Source organism: Amblyomma mixtum, chromosome 3, assembly GCF_055824585.1.
Source record: "Amblyomma mixtum isolate Tamu chromosome 3, ASM5582458v1, whole genome shotgun sequence".
Taxonomy (NCBI): domain Eukaryota; kingdom Metazoa; phylum Arthropoda; class Arachnida; order Ixodida; family Ixodidae; genus Amblyomma; species Amblyomma mixtum.
Window position 1 is genome coordinate 157,304,582 of NC_143014.1, and position 19,533 is coordinate 157,324,114.

The following is a 19,533-nucleotide window of genomic DNA, read 5'->3' on the forward strand; positions in this document are numbered from 1 at the left end:
TTATTTAAAATGTAACCGTCATCCTAAAAACGCGATTCGCGTAGATGGGTTGCGCCGCAGCAGTAGCAGCAGCTATCAGTGCCGTATAAGTCGCCGCTAAAGTATGACTAAAGCCTAGACGAGGCCGATACAATCCGTATTACGATCGATGCGTGTTGTGCTTGGAGTAGTGCATGTAGTTTGTCGGGGGTCAGGTCATCGGGTCCCCGCCTGTAGCCTGTAAATTCAGCGCTACTCATTGTGTGTTTGTTCTTGACTTGATGCATGTGGCATGAGCAAGTGCTGTATGCTGTCATTATGTGCAGTGTGCGTTGGACAGAACTTGTAGCTATGCGCAACCGGCGTCGTGTACGCGCCATGCGTCCACATATACAAGCTTTTAATCAGCAGCTGTTCAGACAAGTGATTGTGAAGTCCGTGATAATTTGAGCGTTGCCTTTTAACTTCCACATGGCCCCCTAGTAGGAACTTCTGATCTGAATGAAATACGGCGCTATGGTTCCCGCAGATACGCGCGGAGTCCAGACTGACAGTTCGCACATAACCGAGGCGAGTAGATTCTTTTTTCTGACGTGCAAACCTTGCATTTGGCTTTCGCATGTTCAAGTGAAACCGAATTTTAATACATTGAAGACATGAAATTAAGAAAACTGACGGCTGCGTTTTTCGTGTATTTGATGAGCGTGCAAAAACAGGCCGCGTAAAATATGCGTGAAGATAAAAGGTTCAGCGCCATCCTTTGGGGGCGTGTCATCTGATAAGTGTGAATTCGTCATTTCAGGCTGGTGAATTAAGAAGTTGTGTGTATTCCTTTTCCAAGTTCACGGCCTGCGGTACAAACTTGGGAACCTATGGAATTTTTTATCGCTGCACTTCCTGTTTCAGAGTGTGCTGTGTTGTGCAGCAGTTTGCCAAAGGTAACTTTAGCTAACTGGTCCAATGCAGCTGTTAACATGCTGGCGTATATTCGTTTGATCCTTGCTATCTATAAGCATAAAGCATGCATCATTATGGGCGGCTAACGTCTTGTGAACAGCGTATTGTAAAATGTCGCTTTGCATTTCCGGGAAATAGCATCTTCAGTTTTGCGCCTCTGTGCAGGCAGAACGCTGGCCCTGTGATGGCTCAGTGTGGAGTTTGCGCTCGGAGCAACCCATCAACAACTGTGAGGGCACTCTGGATGTGCTCAAGGTGGAGGCAGACGAACTGGCTGTGAGTCAACAAGGCTCAGCACCACCATCTTTTCCCATTGTCAATGAATGTGCAAGCATCGATCGTTTTGCAGAAGGCGGCACATGCAGCAAATGCATTCTTTGGTTGTCCTCTTTTAAATACTGTCATGAATAAAGTGGAAATTATGGACGCATAAGCGATGACTCGATGAACATGGTGTTGCTCACTTGCATGATATATATGGCATAATTTGCTTTTGGAAAACTACCGGAAGAAACCACATGCATTTGATAGATGTACAGGTCTCAGATGGGTTGACTTAAGTGCCAGAGAGTGTTCCAGGGTGACCTATAATCCTGTTTTGTAGCTGATGCCGGCACGTTGAAATTGGGCAGAAATGCAATTTTTGGGACTTTCCAGGGCTGAGTGCAAAAGCATGGCAAAAGGCCACCTTTGGAAATGCTTTCTGGCTTCCAATCCACAGTTGTAGCTGTGAGGAGGGGCTAATACGACTGGAAGCCTTTTGAAGTGAAGTGTTGTCGGCCCCATGTAAGAGACGATGGTCTCTCTATATTGCAGCCTCTCTCCAATGAACCACGTGCATATGGGTCAACCTGCTTTCCAAAGAAAATTTGTGGACCCCAGACCTTGTGTGATGCATTGATTGAGTAAAAAGGGGTACTAGGTAGTGTCACTGGACACACTTTTCAATTGCACTCATCTGAGTTATGTACTTGCTGCTAAATATAAAATGCTAATTTTAAAAAGTTTCAGTGAATGCAGTAAAAACTGAAACCCTAATGTATTGAAGTTGATCTGCTTGTAATAATTGATCTGCATCAAAGCAGGATGCAAAATGTAATGGTCGTGCTTAAATTTGTTTTGTGTGTGTCAGTGACTTTTGGTACAGCTCTGATAGAGTTGTTTTTTAGCCTTGATAAGTTATTGTTTTACAGTGGGACAGTGGTGATCTGTTTAGTGCACACTGTGCTGCGTTGTGAGTTAATTTTTTTCCCTCGGCACCCTCGGCATAGAACTGTTTTGATTGTTAATTGTGCCATTATTTCAGAACCAGCTAACGCTGCTGGACTTGCAAGCATTTCTGAAAATTCACCCACAGGTGAGTAGAGATGTTTACAGATGAGAACGAAAGGTTTACAAGTTAAAAGGAGGCTGTGCTTAGATACAGAGACCATGTGTGGTGAGAGTTTCGAGTTTTGATCGAGCTAAGTAACTAGTATGATTGGGTACTCAGCAAATATTCTGTGAGCAATTAAAAAGAAACAGGCCTTTGGAGAAGACTAGTCATGCATCAATGTTTTGTTAGACATCACAAAATCTGCTGACCCGCCATTGAGGTAAAACGACTGTGGCATTCTATGTGAGCTGAAGTTTACTGTCTGAGTCCCGATTACGACCGAAACTGTGCCATGCTCCTCTTGCAAATAGGGTCTTGCCAAATAAAACAACTAGCCATCTGATTGGTTAGAACACACGTGTGTGCTACTCTAATTTCAATACAAGGGCGACACCACCACCGTGCATTTTGACCATTTTCTTGTGGCACCCAGGCACTTTTCACAGTGGTGCATGTTGTGACTGATTACTGTCCACATACAGTCTCAAAAATGATTAAGATCTTAAAGGCATGCATAAAGCTTGAAGGGAAAGGAACTAGGTATGTTCCTGTTCCACATGTTGATACTTTTCAGGCTGGAACAACTGCAGCAGATCTTTGGCCTCTTTACCAGGTGGCCTTCTCTCATGCTTTCCACTATTCTATATGCTTCAAATATTCAAATATGCGACACAATATATACAGTTGCATGTTTCCATTTTTACTGTTGTGAAGAATTGGAACAGGACAAAAACAGTCTCTCTACACTTAACCTGAGTGAGCAAGATGGCCACTTGAGTTCTGCAGTAACATTATACATGCATTTTGTCGATAAAAATTCACCATTTTTTTAAACTAGCATAGCCTTTGTGCAAAAAACTTATGCGTTCACAAGTTCACTTATTCTTATAATTGAGTTTATGCTTTGGCTTAACTGTGTCTCCTTTCTGTTGTAGTGAAATAAAATATTATGTTGGCTTTCACGTACTGAAGCTAGTGTGAACAGAAAATACAGGAGCAAAGTGCTCTTAGATTGTTTTTACCGCCCGTGTTGTCCCGTGGTTCTTCACCGTGCATTCAATTCTCGGTGCACCTCTGTATTCACATTTCATCCTCCCTCAGTTTAGTTTTCTTGGCCTGACTAGAATATATACTGCTGAGTTCACAACAGCATGATGCCTTGACTGTTGTGAGACACAGTAATTCTGTCCTTTAATGAATGCCATTTGAGATTGAAGCTACTGGTACCTGTAGGGCAGTATAACATGGTTGATGTTGAATGCCAAATAATGATGCGGCATGTTTTGGTAGGCGAACTCTGTGAAGGGAGAGTGTGAAGAATTCAGAAAATTATTAAAGGTTCTTGCATGTTCTTCCCCATAGGAGCTGGCTGGCTGTGGCTGGAACAGGCGAGAGAAGCTTCAGCTAGCCCCTAATGTTGTGGCTTTGACCAACAGATTTAACCATGCAAGTATCATATGAGATCTTTGGCTTGCAAAGACAATCTACATCTTTAAACAAACCATTTGTGGTAAAATTCTCTGTAAAAAAATGAAGTGTGTTTAATGAAAGAACATCACTTTTGGGTCCGTCATGTAGAATGTGATCAGTGCTATGTGCACAGTAGCAGAGAACGTGAAATGTGGCTTCTTTCTGTACAAATAAAATTTAAGTGAAATTAATATTCTTCTGAAATATTTGACTAGAGCTCATAATATTTACTCTTAAAGTGCTGCCATTTACCAGAAGATTGTTTGTATAAAAATTTTTCTTCGTGTCACATTGCTTTACATTATTCATTTAAGCAGTTCATCTATTCAGGCATCCATTTTACTGATCTGTAATCTTTTTATTTCCCTTTTCTGCGGCATGCATATATTTTATTCTTGAAATTTGAGCTTAATGAAAATGACTATATAGACTTCTCTTTCTTGGAAGCCAGTCAGGTAAACATGGAATGTACTCCAGATGCTTACAAACCTGCTAAGTTCAGGATCACTTAGAAGTTATGGACACAGAGTAGAATTAAGGTCAACTGATGAGAGGAGGTGGTGGTAGGGGAGTGAGAATATACGGCAGTAATTGTTTTCGCATAACGGCTATAGCCCACATCTTGAACAAGTTTTTTAATTTTAAAAATAAAGGAATCAAATAATCTTGCTGAGTGGTTTCAAAATAATTGTGCACTAATTTTTATTTCCACTGATTGCCATGAGCCATTTGTGGTGGCGAAGGAAAAGCCTATATACCTGTCATATGGATGCTGAGTGTTGTGAACTTGTCCTGGAAGCAAGGCTTATATTTAGAAACATGTTCCTGCTTGCTGGGTACAGCTGAGTTTAATTGATCATATTGCTGGCCTTACTGTGCAATGTGCTTGACGGCCATACTAGTTGTACCATTGTAATGTAAACATGATCATCACTTTTGATGTTTGTAGAACTAAGAAAATAATATCTGTGGAACCTCTTAGTTCATTGGAACTCAGTGTTGGAGGCCCTCCATCAAATATAAATAATATTATGGATCTTTCCAGTGAACCTTTGGTTCATTATTTGGAACCCCGCTTGAGACCACCGTGTTAAACATAAAAAAAACATTCGAGTTGCAAAGAGTTTATCAGAAGAATGTTTTTAATCTGAATTTGGGTGCTGCTGCTCAGTCTGTCATGATCACTACTTGCTGCTACTATTTAGCATTCTTGCTTGTTTGCTGAGAGGCTAGCTTTCTCAAGGAGCACTTCCATCTTGCGTTGTTTTTTTATAGCACGCACATTCACTCTTGCGCAGGCAATGTTCAGTGCCTAACTGAACTAGTGAAAGGTACCAGTAAAGATGCAGGTGCTTGTTGTTTAATAAGGTGCTCCTTTGCGTAGATGAAAAGTGAGCAACTTTGGCACAAACCCTGGTAAGCATTGTGCAAACGCTTGTTGGTTGGTTTATGGGGTTTAAAGTCCCAAAGCGACTCAGGCTATGAGAGACGCCGTAGTTAAGGGCTCCGGAAATTTCGACCACCTGGGGTTCTTTAACGTGCACTGACATCGCACAGTACACGGGCCTCTACAATTTTCGCCTCAGTTGAAATTCAACCGCCGCGGCCAGGATCGAACCCGCGTCTTTCGGGTCAGCAGCCGAGCGCCGTAACCGCTGAGCCACCGCGGCGGCGAACACTTGTGATTGTAGTCGCAAATCTTGCACAGTGGCTTCATGTAACATGTTTGTTTATGCTGGAGAGAACCTTTTCTCTGAAAGCAGCTGCAAATATACCTGCCACAGTGGCTCAGTGGTTAGAGTGCTCTGCTACTGAGCCGGAGGACCCAGGTTCAATCCTGGCCTAAGCAGCCTCATTTTGACCGAGGTGAAGTGCAAAAGGTGCCCGTGTGCTGTGTAATTTCAGCGTATGTTAAAGGACCTCAGGTGATCTGAATTAATCTGGAGCCCTCCACACGGCATTCCTCATAGCCCATGTGTTGCTTTGAGACATTAAACCCGACAATTCACAGTTCGCAGCTGCACGTATTACGTAGCCTTCTGCTCTGATGTAGCACTCACTCACAAAAGACTGGCATCTGGTCACAGGTCAGCCTGTGGGTGGTGCAGTCGGTGCTGTGCGAACGGTCGGTGGGACGACGGGCGGAGCTGCTGGGCCACTTTGTGCGGCTGGCCCAGCAGTTGCAGCAGATGGGAAACCTGCACGGCGCGTGTGCCATCGTTTCGGCTCTGCAGAGTGCTCCTCTCTTTCGGCTTACCAAGACATGGGCACAGGTAGTGCACAATCCAACTCGCTCTTCTCCTTTTGCTTCGGTCACTAACTGCATCTGTTATCCACTGCATTGTGCTTATAACTCTGTATACTGACTGCCTTTGGCTAAGCAAGTTCTTTCTAATGTTACACCCCTACTATGTGCAACTCAAAGTGGCATATTTTTTCAATTTGTTCTTGTATACTGGGTTGATTCAAAAGTAAACAGAGTACAATGATCTTCTCCAATTGTTTGATGCATGGTATAATGAAGATACAGAGGCATCAGTATGTTGATGCTCAATTCTTACACATAAAACACTGAAAGGTATGCAGACAGTATGCATGATAAAAGCTAGAAGGTATTTTATCAGGAATGCAGCCATGTTCCACCTACTTTTGATAGCTTGTACAGCCTTTGTCAAAAGTATGCTGTGCATTGGGCCTGCTTTTCTGCTTTGCTGTGTGGCGCATATTACATTGCCAGAATTTTGAATGTGTTGAAAGCAAGACAAACTCTTGTCCTTGCATCTTCAAAGCTTAGGACTTCCAGCTGTACTAGAGATTCCACAACAGTGTTCAGAAGCGAACCTGTCAGGCCGTATATTTTTTACAAAGGCTGTGCACCTTAATGTAACAATGAACAAATAATGGTTATGTTACTCTTCTGTCATGTTTTGGTAAAGCAGTGAGGAAAACATGCATGCATATTCCAGTGTCAAGAGGTGATGCTTGCACATACTGGCTGGTGGTGGACTAATTATTTGAATGGATGAATTAAGTTATGGAGCCGTTTAACGGAAGAATCTTGCAGTGATGCAAACTAATCCGTCTCTTGAAATCAACAGTGTGCAGTCATTCTGGTGCAGTCTTGTTGTGCAGCTTCGATTGGGTACAATGTACAGTTACGACCATATTTATACAGAGCACGCTTCAGCAGTCAAAGTCCTCTTATCACCTAGCTACCAAAATTAGGAGGTACTCAATTAATTTGCTAGCTAATTCCTCTGGTGCCCTTGCTTACAACTTCAAGAAGCCTTCATACTTTCTGCATGAAATGTGTGAGAGCAGTTGAAATGCTGAAGCTTGCTCTGTAATTTTTTGTCCGCACTTGTACTTACATGTTTAGAAAAACAAAAACAAAAACAAAGAAGGAAAGCTGATTGTTACATTGTTAAATTTATATAGCTGTCTACTGCACATGGATGAGTAATTTACTAAAGTGAAAGTGGCTGCAATGTTGAAGTCTTATGTATTGTATAATTGTGAACTGAAGCAAATGATCACATAATCTGCTCTTTGTAGCCATGAGAGCAAATAGAGAAAAAGTTGCAGACTCTGAAGGAAGAAAATAATAAAAAGAAAAAAAAAAACTTGCTTGTTTGCTATAAATGAGTGCCAATTTACTAGTGTTGTTGCCTTGTGCTATCATCATGGCTGTGTGTCATTTGTGCTTATACTAGCTGCCGCGGTGGCTCAGTGGTTATGGTGCTCGGATGCCGACCCAAAAAACGCAGATTCGATTCCAGCTGTGGTGGTTGAATTTCGATTGAGGCAAAATGCTAGAGGCCCATTTAGTACTGTGCGATGTCAGTGCTTGTTAAAGAACCCCAGGTGGTCGAAATTAACTGGAACCCTCCACTACGGTGTCACCCATAGCCTGATGGTTTGGTTTGGCTTATGGGGTTTAACGTCCCAAAGCGACTCAGGCTATGAGGGACGCCGTAGTGAAGGGCTCCGGAAATTTTGACCACCTGGGGTTGTCACTTTGGGATGCTAAACCCCATAAACAGTTGGCTTGCATAAATTCAAAATCCTCGCAGGACATCACCACCCCATACCTTACCCACTGATCACACAGTGACATTTCAAAGTATGTATTTGGACATATACAAACTCACTGCCCATACCCCACATGCCCCACAGGTTCCAAAACCTGGAAATGGGGCGGAGACCCCCCAGGTAACACATTACAAGGACTACTACCGCATTGTTTGGGTTTGAGCGCACTACCACAAACATCCCCTCATTCCTTACGAAACCCTTGCTTTATGGGAGGAATGCTTGGCCAACTCCAATTCCAAAAAACAGTGGCAGCTGGCAAAGTGGGCAGAGGCAACCGTGCACATCATTCCAGTAGTCATAGACTAGGGGCACAGATTTTGGAGTACGTATTACATGTTGGTGCCAGTCCAAAAATCGTAATAATCTGTTCCTCTTCCAGCATATCATGCTCTCATAGCAGTAGTTGGCATGGTTTGAGGATCAATCACTGAAGCATAAAAAAAGGAGGGGGGTGTTATCTGTGAAGATGGTTATTTGAACTGTCCAGATTAGAGCAGGTTGTACTCTTCATAATTATATAATGCTTGAGGTCAAACAGCATTTTGACCAAGTAGTTGTAATTGTAGTGTGGTCTTTTTTTCATGGCTGTTGTGTAGGTGGCCCGCCGTGAGCGACAGCTGCTGCAGCGCTTGGCTGCCCTCTTCTCAGAAGAAGACAACTTTGGGTCGCAGCGGAGTCGGCTACGGGGTGCTTTGGCTCGTGGCAGTCCCTTTGTGCCGCATCTGGGACCCTACCTGCGAGACTTGCTTCATATGGAACTCTGTGCTCCCCAGGTAGCTGCTGCATCTGTTTGTACTTGAAGGCTGCACCTCATATCATATAGAAAGGGCTCCTTTGCTAGACCTTTTGCATGACACTGTGTGTTATACTTTCCGTAGTGCTGTTGCAATGTAGAGCGCTTGCTGCGACATGATTTTGAAACGCCGGTCAGATGCCAACCATTTGTCAACAACGATGGTAGTGTTGATCATTGTTATTCAGGCAACAAGTGCACTAGCTAGTGAGTTTGAATGACTAGCATTACACAGGTCTTGAGTATTTTTTGTTTATTGGACTGACAACAGCTAGCTTAATGCAAAGCCATCGTGCAAGTAGTTTGATATAAACTTCCTCCCCTCTATCAAAACCTTAGCACTGCACTATCAGGTTCATGTCTATTCAGAAATGAAGCATGGGCATTGTTGTGTATGAGCAACTACCAGCCTAGTTGAGTGCTCTGACTACTGCGCACATACCTGTTCTCTGGCATTTGCTTGCTGCTGTGGCAGGTGTCCTGGACATCTATAGGCGTACATTCACAATGGAGCTTATACAGACAAGTCTGAAGCTCAGGGCACGTGCATGCATGCACGTGCCCGCACATGCATGCACACACGCACGTGCCACACATGAATGTATGCACGTACAGGTACACACATGTGCACACGCACACACACACGTCTGTTGAGGCGCAGAGAAAGATGTGAAAATCGTAGGTTTGTAGGTTAGCTGATCACAGCACTACTTGTGGCTTTCAGACATACTGCTCCAAGCTGTTGAAAACATTCATAAAGATTTGAACAGCTTATTGTTGTGCCCATAGGCAGGGCTGCCTTCTGCTCCAGAAATTGGGCGTTAGTTGTGGTCGATTTTGATTTGGAGTTTCGTAACTGATAGGGCTAAAAATCTGTGGCATGGCTTGCATAATGACGTGATTGTTTCTTGTCTACCGGGAGCCTAGTACGAAATTATATTCTGAGATCTTTATCTGCCTTGTGCTGTTGTTGGTATCGGCAGGTGCAGCGGGGTGGGTCTGTTGACTATACTTCGAAATTTTAACATCATTTAAAAATATCTTTTGCACCTACACTACGTTCTACACCTACTACTACACTCTTAGCACAGCATTTAAATTTGGTGTCCCCATTTAACCCTTTATAAGGTGCAATATGGCAAAATTTCTCTCTGAATTACTCAAGAATTGGAATGAAATCACTTTGAAGCCATTTTGTCCATTGGTTATGCAGAAAAAAAGGGTACTTCACATTTGTGCCCGTGACTGCTTACAAAGACCTAAAATGTGGCACATGTTCATACCTCAGTCTTTTTGTCGCAAAAGAAAAAATGCATTAGAATCGAAAATTGTTTAAGTATTATGAGATAGTTGATTGAAGCAAAAGGCTCAAAAGCTCAACCAGTATTGAAAATTTGTGTTTCCTGCCAAACCGGGGTGCGTTGAACTGCACACCCGCGCTTGTAAAAACACTTGAGAACCCCAAGGAGGCATATTAGCGAAAGATAAAAGCACGCTGATTGGTTTGTTTGATAGTTCAGTAGCATTCAGCGCACAAAAATACAGTCCACAGGTGCATCGTTGGCCGTTTGTTGGCACTTAAAGGGATACTGAACCAAACTTTTGGAGCTGCTCTTTTACATGTAAACAAGAGCTTGACTGCTAAAATTGATAAATCCGACAAGCATTTTAGTGAAAAAGGCGGATAACACGTTTTTTTCGCGATTTATTGCCGTATCGTTGCACCTGGCGGCCGCCTGTGGAAGCTGCGACTAGACGTCATTACACACACGCGCCCACCGTTTCCGCAGAAGCACGATTGCCGTCGCATCGGCCGCTCGTTGTCTGTCTGTCGTCTGCTCATGGCGTACACAGATATGTCAAGACGTTAATCGATGCTGTCTACATGCCATAACCGTATGCACGCTTACGATACGCTAAATGCAGCTATTTTTTTCGGACCTTACGCTATTTCTAATATTCTCACATTTAAAACAGAGGCGCGACAATGTTTAGACTAGTGCCGCCATCTGGTGGTTAGGAGGGGAACCACTGTTGTCAACAAACTGACGCCCCTCAAGCCTAAAGGGGGCAGAATCGTCGCTCTAAATAAAAAATAAAGCAAATTTATTACTCATACGTTTTCTTATCGGCGACAGGAGACGAAGTGAAAGACAAGTGGCCCATTTATGGCCACTGAACGCGGTGAAGAAGGCAGTTACAGCGACGAATCCAGTTCGAAGTGAGGCTTCATGCATCGAAGGGCGCCGCCATATTTGTCGCCGTGGAAATGCAAGGGGGGTGCCATGACGTCACGCTCTTTGCCTTGCGCCAGCCGGGAGGGCTTGGTGTGCGCTCGTGAAACATCGAAAATAAAACCATCCGCTGAAAAATATGCGCAATGACGACGACTAGATTTCGCTGTAATCGCATTCCGAGAATCTATTTTCAGTGTTTTTGCTCAATTTTAAGATCTTGCTTCAGTATCCCTTTAAAGCAAGTGGGACCACATGTGTCCCGCTGTCCTTTCTTAAAAAGGGTAAAAACAAATGTGACAGGACCTTGTAAATCTTTTCAGTTGATCTGAAGTTCAGCTCAACAGAAGTACCTAAAATATCAGGTTCTATAAGAGCATCTAGGTAGCACTAGTAAACACGGTGCAAAAATATATTTAGGTGCTGACACTGCGCCCAGCGGCGCGACCAGATCTTGTTCGCTGCTCCTTGCGCTTCTCTCGAACGCGGACAGATGGTGCCATACTATGAGGGCTTGTCTAGTCGCCGAGCTGTGGCGGCCGTAATGCAGGTGTTGCGCGATCGTTCGGCGCCGCGGCATGTACGTGTGCTTTTTTAAGTATGGCAAGGATTAGAAGGATTGAAACTGCTGTCCACGCTGAATAATTTTTGGCTCCTTCGTGTTTTACTTGCTGCGACTGCATGAATTGGTGGAACAGCAGCGAAAACGCTGCCCTGCGATCCTTCTGAGCTCGTTATCAAACTGCGTTCACTGCAAAGTTTTTTTCATTCACCCTCACAAATGATCAGAGCATAGTTATCTATACCGACTCTTGAATATAAAAGGTCGGCCGCAACGCGCATGCTCCCACATTTGGGCCAAAGAGCCTATGTGTACATTCTGACATTGTTTGAGCAGTGTAATGTGCCGAGGCTATGAGATGATGCCTGTCGTGGAGAGAACATGGTTAACTTCGGCCAACTGGGGTTCTTTAATGCGCAGAGAAACTTCAAGGGCTTTTCCGCATTTTGCCTGCATCAGAAATATTGCCTCCACAGCCAGGAGTAGAACCCGTGCTCTTGTGCTGCGTTGCGGAATGCCTGCACCGCTATATGAACAAGTACAGAGACCGAAAGGAAACCAAGTGTGCATTTGCGACGTTTTAATGGCTAGTGCAGTGCACTTTTATCTACGCGACGCGAAAATAGTTAATGGAAATTCCTATGGCATTCCTCCTGCCAAGCTCATCTTTTATGCCGACACCGACGATGCTGAGCTGTTGTCTCCCTCAAGGAGAGACTGGCGTGCACGCGCAGAGGTAAAGTACTTACGTGACTCTAAACTGGGGTTGGTGGATGTCAGTTCAGAATAATTGCAAGGTGCATGGTAAAGTGACTTGTTGGCCACAATAATGTTGGGCCACGAAATTCTTCATCGTGCGTTCTAGGGTCTGGCAAATTATACAGCTGCATATTTGTTATAATTGTTTCCGGCTTGTCTTACCATGTTTTGTGGCACCAAAATGTGCTGCGGGTGGAAACTGGCCACAAGATAGCCGACTGAAATTAATTACTCTGCTGCCATGGCATGTACAGGGAACGCTGAGCACCCAGAATGTTCACTACCCAGGCCAGTGCACAAGCGAACAAACCTTAGCACCATGAATGCCGGTGAAGATGGGCTTGCGCTTAAGTGAGGAGGCACCTCCAAGTTTCGTGGTGGAAGAAGGGCATATTCCTTGATCAGCTGACATGCATGATGTACTCCGGCCACCTGTGCGCAGTTTAATTTGAGGGCTGCATGATGGATCGGCGTCTTTTTGTTGCCGTCCCCGAGGGCAGTGTGACAGCGGCGGGTGCGGACCACTTGCTTGCCTGCTTGGCACACTTGGCTGCAGACTTTCGTTTTCTAGGAGGCTTTCTTGAACTTCCCTCTTTTGTCAAATATTTAGGACATGCAGGAAAAATTCTGGACACAGCACTCGCCAAAAGCACCGCTTTCTTGGGTGCATTTAAAAGTGCCTTGTCTTTGAACTCTGTACGATTTGGTATCGTATGCTAGGGAAGGGCTTTGCGCAGACACGGTCGCTTGGTTGCAATATCCTATCTGTTGTGGGGATTGCTGCGCCAAAGTTCTAGGCGAGCAGGCTCCGACTCGGCTTTAAAAAGTGACACTTGGTCCGGACAACTCTGGAAGCCCGATCTGCAGTTGGGTACGAAGCGTAATCACATCTAGTCAGCTTCTGGACCCGGCTGGACCCCTCAGGTGTGCCACAGCAACAACCAACACATCACAGCCTGTGTGTACTATAGGGAACAAAAGTGGTTTAATCCACGCGGCGGGGGCCGGAGGAACGGAAAACTGCGTTGCAACGCCATCTACAGGCAGCATCTGGGATCGAGACAGCCAGTGCATGACGTTTATTATCAGCAGGCATGTCGCTTGGCTCGTTTCAATGTTTTGGGCTTTAGCTCGCCAAAATGCCGCAGTTTTCCGTTGCTCCGGCTCCCGCCGCGTGGAGTATACCACTTTTGTCCCCGATAGTACATAGGCCGCAACGACCGTCCATGATGTCGGCCCTCACCACCATGTGTGTTTGCACAACGACCAAACCGCAACACAGAAAGCTAGTTCTACCAAACTTTGTTCGTGCACGGTGCCTACCACTACGTGGAAGCCGATAACCTAACGTCCACACCTTGTGATGCCCTCTGGCAGCGCAAAACACCTCAAACACAGCCTAAAACGGCACCGAAAGCCACGCGAACCACTCAGCTGCGTCCGCCACTCCACAAGCGAATGGCCACTACTCCTCAGTGCCCCCGCACCACTGCAGTCGGCGCATGTACTAGAGGGCGAACACGATCTGTGTTTGCTTTCCGTTGCGGCGGGCGGTCAATGTCAATACCTAAAATATTCTTGCATTGTGACCAGGATTGAGGCAAGCATGCATGAGGGGGAGTTTGCAAGGAAATGTTTATCAAACACTGAATAGCATCCGCAGTCAACCATCCTTGGTTTTATGGTTTTATTTGGAGTTTCACGTCCCAAAGTGATTCAGGCCATGAGCGACGCCGCAGTGACGGGCTCTGGAAATTTCGACCACCTGGGGTTCTTTAACGTGCACTGACATCGCACAGTACACGGGCCTCTAGAATTTCGCCTCCATCGAAATTCGGCCGCCGCAGCCGGGATCGAACCCACATCTTTCGGGTCAGCAGGCAAGCGCCATAATCACTGAGCCACCGCGGCGGCCATCCAGTTGTTTTGATGATCCATAGCCTTTTTTTTTGGGATAGTTGTTCTTTGATCACATAGAAAGGCGTGTCTAACATTTGCGAAGGTTCGCTCACAACCCACATGCTGCTGAAAAAACCATTATTGTGCTCAAATAGCAGAATGCTTTATCACATGTTATGTGAAAGGCCACCTAAAGGTTATAGCTACTCTTGCCGGGCTGAAAAAAATGTTTGTAAATACAGACGCATTGAGCTGTGCTCTCTTCTTTTTGTGTAGCCGATTCAATCACTTTGTTGCATTGTCTTTCCTGACATAAATGCAACCACTGACACAAACCACTCGGCCGCGTGACGCTGTCAAATGTTAGTCGATGGAGTATAACAAGAGTTTGTGCTTGCCTGTGTGCATAGTTTACTGGTTCATGTTAACCACAGACTTTTTGCAAACTGTCTACAGGAAACTAAATAAAGGTCCCTGCACTTTTACGCTTACAGTTTGCCACAGAGGGAGTTCGCCATAATGTTCAAGCATCCAGTGGTATAGGCACAGGGCTTGTTGTAGATGGGACGCTTGTGCACATTTCTGCTTTCAGAGTGATCGAGGAGCAGCAAATGTGTCCTTGGTGGGCTGCCTAGGCACCCTGCAGAGCTCCTGCCAGCGTTTCACTCTGAACCCTAATGCAAGCCTCCAGGCACAGCTCGTGCAACCTTTCTATCTCGAGGAATTGCAAAAGTTTCTTCAGGAAGATGCATACCGGTATGTGCTGTTCCTCATGATTTCTTTTATTCATCCTTTCAAGATAGTGGTTCTCCTGCAGCCAAAAAATAAAAGAGCGGTTGCTGGAGTCTTGCAGGGTTAGCAGTTTACCTTTCTTGAAGTCAGGCCTGTCCTGCAAAGGCTGCTTTGACTTATTTAAGGCAGACATCCCTCTTTGCAATCCTGGCCCACTGTCAGATCATAAGAAACAACTTTGTACTTCTGCAGGTGTGCAAGCTTCTAATTTTTCTAAGTCATTTAACTCTTTCATTACCACGGGCAAAATGACTGTTTTTGATAGCTCTCAGGCATAGTTTTTTCCTGCAAAATATGTGAGGTGTAAAAAAGCACAATATGCATGAAAATGATAGCAATCGAATGTGCTTTCTAAAGGCACAACACAAATACTTTTAAAAAAATTTAAACACAAATACTTAGCGTGAATGATGCAAAAAAAAAAATTGGCAAAGACACAAAAAAGTTGAAAATTAACAAAAAAATTGTATTGACAAAACAGTATCTTGGAGAAAAAATTATTAAAAACATTCTGGAAAATACAAACTATATAAAATTTGTTTATGAACTAGCCACTAAAAATTTGAAATTGGAACTAAAAAAATTTTTGACCTAGAAATTTTTTTCTGCAACTACAAAAAAGGCTGTTTTCAGACTGTCCTTGATATAAACTTTTCACAACGAGCAAAAAATTTTCAGAATGAAATGTAATGTGTCAGATATAGCTTGATAAATTTACTTTTTGACATTATCAGTTTGAGGTAAGAATGCTTTTGGAGAAACCGAAAAAAAATTGCAGAAACACAGAAAGTTTACTTGCCATATGATTTGTGATAATTTTCTGACATGAAAATAAAAAAGTTAATACTGTGAAACCTTGTTATAGCAGATGGCCAAAAAATTGTACAATAGTTCGATATAGCCTAAATTCCTAATATAGAATTTAGCAAAAAAAACTTGCAGTGGAAAGTAAAATTTAATCAGTGTAAGAACGGCAACTGCGAGCGACGTTTTCCGCAGCTTTAGCACTGTTTTGAAGCCGCTCGTGGGAATTGTGGAGGCTGCAAAAAAAAGACACAGCAAGCCAGGACGAAAGCTTTTGGCTGTTTTCAACCCCCTGCGCTCCGTGACAGTCAAGGATGGCTGCTGGAGAGGTACAACAACTGACCATGTAACTTGTTTGGAGGCACTATTGACGGGTGGGAGAAGCATAAATGGGTGCCGACCGCCTGTCTATCAGCTGTTTTTGCTGCTATATCTTCTGTGGTGCTGTTGGAAAATGCAAAAAAAAAGTGTGAACCCGGGCATGAACGCTTGCCGCACCACCACTCATCACTCATGCAGTGAGGCAAAGCCTGTCGCCTGCCATCCAAGTGGGCACTGTTTGGCATTCGGCAGTTCGATATATCCGTTTTATGGCGAACCGCGTTCAGTGTATCATGTAAGAAATCCATGTATTTGTTTGAAATATTTAGGAAGAGTTCAATATAGCCAATAAGTGATAATATTCGTGTTTGTTATAATGAGAGTTGATGGTAAATTGCTGGAAAATGCTCTACAATGCTTTGGTTGTACAAGAAACTATTTCAGAAGACGTTTCGGACGATTTAGGACCAATTGGAACACATCCACAGCTTTCGCGAACAGCTTTGTGCTATTATGAAGCGTCAGTTGGAGGTCGGGCCCCTGATTTCTACTGAGCCTGAAATATAAATTCTTACCCATATGACGATGAGACACCACATAAACCAGAAATATCATTCATGACATCAATGCAAGGCTTAAACCGTCTCGAGAACAAACAATCAGTCAAGCGGAAAATGAACCCTATGGGCGAACGTTTCGTGCTGAGGTTGCGCAGTTTCTTTGTTGAAATCAAAATCCGATGATGCAATATCATCGTCAGAGTCACTGCTGCTTGATTCATCAAAAAAATCTTCCGCAAATGCAGCAGAATCATGCAAAGTGGGATTTTTCCAAGCGCGCGCTGTCTCTGCTGCTGACGGTGTCCGATGAGCGCACTACCACGGCCGCTAGATACAAAGCGCAAAGCGAGGTGCGGCCCGCCACGTCCCACAAAAACGGCGTCTTGGGCCTAGTTCTCCGTGCGCCCGCCGCGGCGCCACTGCTCGGGGACAACTGCTCGCAGGGAAACGCCGCGCCAGCTGCGCCGGTACGCCCGTTGCTCACTGTTTGAGGGCGTAAACAGTGCGCTTCCTAGTGCCTCATTAAAGACTGCATTTCTCAGTCGTCATTGAAAGCGCCGATTATGCCATAAATCACCGCAGCAGGTGGGAATCCCCCTTCTAGTGTATGCCTGAACGCTGTCCATAACGGCCGCCTATACTATGCGCGACCGGGCCAGCGGCTCTACCTCAGGATGTAGCGTTAATGCGCCTGAAGCTTTCATTCTATTTTTAAGGCGAAAGCCTTTTATGGCTCATGACTCGCCTGTGTGTCCGTCCGTCCATGCGTCCGCGGCAGCTGTCAATAATGGTTACTTGAAAAGTCAGTAATGATAGTTAATGGTGTAGTAGTAGGTGTACGAACAGTAATGATGATTAGTTAATGATACCCACTAAACGCGCACACTGCGCATGCGCAGTGCCCCATGCGCAATCATCAGGTGGTTTAACAACGGCGCATGTGCACTGACGTCAAAAGTTTACACAATGGTCGTATCACCCAGAGCTCTCTCAGGTGCTCTCTGAACGTTGATCAAGGAAGGATGCAGCCCGCGCGCGCTCCAATGTCGCCCGCTACGAAACGCGCTCGCGATGCCGTACGGAAGCGTTCAAGGTCACGTGAGGCATGAAAAAAGTGGCAGTATAACTGGTAATACGTTGTTTGTTGTCATCCCAGCTCTTAAAGCAGGCTAGTTTAAGTGTTGTAATGATATAAAATTAAGTATCAGTGTTTATGTTGCAGCTGTTTCGTGCCTCACGTGACCTAAAGGTCAACTAACATGTCACAGCCATCGTTTGGTTGATGAAACCAAAACCGAAACAGCATGAGAGAATAAATTCAATTATAAATTATTTAGCGGTTGTAGGCGAATATCTTGCAGTGATTCTTGTATTCATGTCTAACACATGATTTGAAAGAAAAAAACATGGGACTAAATTTAGGTGTCTGTAGTCCTTTACTGTTTCATTTCATTACCTTGCATGTTCTATAAGCTACTAGAACACAATTGCCTCTCATATTTACTGCCATGGAGTCCAGTACTGTAGAATCTCAATGACACAATCACGGACAATACGAATTTCGGCATGATATGAATTTGGAAAATTCCCCAGTTGAAGGGGGGCCCTGGTCTTTGAAAAATATTTTTAATAATTAAGTCACATTGATGAAATCTTCGGGGAACATCTATTTTTGTGTGCTGATTCTAAATATGTGATTTAATTTCATGTAAAGCAAGTTCTTATGCACTTACGCAATATGTTATGCGAGTCTTTTGGAGAGAGCTTTTAAGAAATTTTGCTGCAGGAAACTTGCTCAAACGCATGCCACTGGTTTGTGTTTGACATCAATGAATGCAATAAGGGTAAAATTATCACCCTGCCTATCATAGAAGTTGAGTTGTAAAGTTTTGAAGTTGCCACTTCATAAACGAGAAGAAACGTTTGTGCCCCTGTTTCTGGAGTGGAAACTTAAAAACCTTATAGCTCAAGTTCTGTGATGGGCAGGATGATAATTTTATCCTTATTGCATTCCTTGATGTCACGAAAAAGCAATGCCATGCATTCAGACAAGTTTGTTGCAGCAAAATTTCTTAAAAGCTCTCTCTAAAAACTTGCATAATGTATTCTATAAGTGCACAAGGACTTGTTTTACATGAAATTAAATGAAATATTTAGAATCAGCACCCTGAAATACATGTACCCTGAGTGCTGCATAACTGTGACTTCCTGAATAAATTTTTTTTAAAAGGCCAGGGTCCCGCCTGAAGTGCGCTTGTACAATGTGCAGAAATTTGGATGTTTTATTTGGATGTTTCATTTGGAAATTTGGATGTACAATGTGCAGAAATTTGGAAATTTGGATGTGAACACTATCCCGTGCTACTACGGATGGTAAGAACACAAGAACCACGATCGCACCCACGAGCGCCTAGCGCTGTCCTCGCTAGTAGTTCAGTACACACCGTGAGTGCGAAGCGCTGGCACGCGATGCACACATTGCCTACGCCGCAATCACCAGTCGCGCAGTATGCATCACACGCATTGAACGATGGCGCACTGCCTTAGATAGATCCCTTACATCAGTTGGGAACAGATTTGCATGAATGCATTTCTCATGCTTCAGCATGCGGATTTTGCTTGTTTTTTGATGATACGAAATTTTTTGCGACCCCCAGAGATTTGGTTCATTGAGATTCTACTGTAATTCATTTTTTTCTGACTAACATGGTTTTAGTAAAGGCTTCACATGTGAAGCACAATGACTTGACTAACTGGTCTACGTTTGGCATGGACACTAACCTACCAACCAGTTGCATCTGTCTTGATTTTTCTAAAACATCTGATTATGTAGCTTATTAAAGGGACCCTGAAATGGTTTCTTCAATCATATTTTGTTGCAACAACTCTGTAGAGGTGGTCTCTGCGAGTATTCTAATGTGATTCAGAAAGCT

At 44.1% G+C, this 19,533-nt stretch overlaps 1 protein-coding gene across 3 annotated transcripts in view; it reads left to right on the forward strand.

Moving 5' to 3' along the window:
* Positions 1-19,533, forward strand: part of LOC149352478 (ras-specific guanine nucleotide-releasing factor RalGPS1-like) — a 46,158-nt gene continuing 26,625 nt past the window's right edge. Inside the window, exons 1-7 of one of the 3 annotated variants that reach the window (XM_089581653.1) lie at positions 6-553; positions 1,106-1,212; positions 2,243-2,293; positions 3,674-3,757; positions 5,869-6,054; positions 8,473-8,649; positions 14,716-14,879. In XM_089581653.1, the coding sequence (XP_089437779.1) occupies positions 481-553; positions 1,106-1,212; positions 2,243-2,293; positions 3,674-3,757; positions 5,869-6,054; positions 8,473-8,649; positions 14,716-14,879 (842 nt within the window). In that variant the 5' untranslated portion in view covers positions 6-480. Of the gene's footprint in view, positions 554-582; positions 918-1,101; positions 1,213-2,242; positions 2,294-3,673; positions 3,758-5,868; positions 6,055-8,472; positions 8,650-14,715; positions 14,880-19,533 lie in introns of those variants that run through there. The other 2 variants (XM_089581654.1, XM_089581655.1) reach the window with 2 other exon arrangements.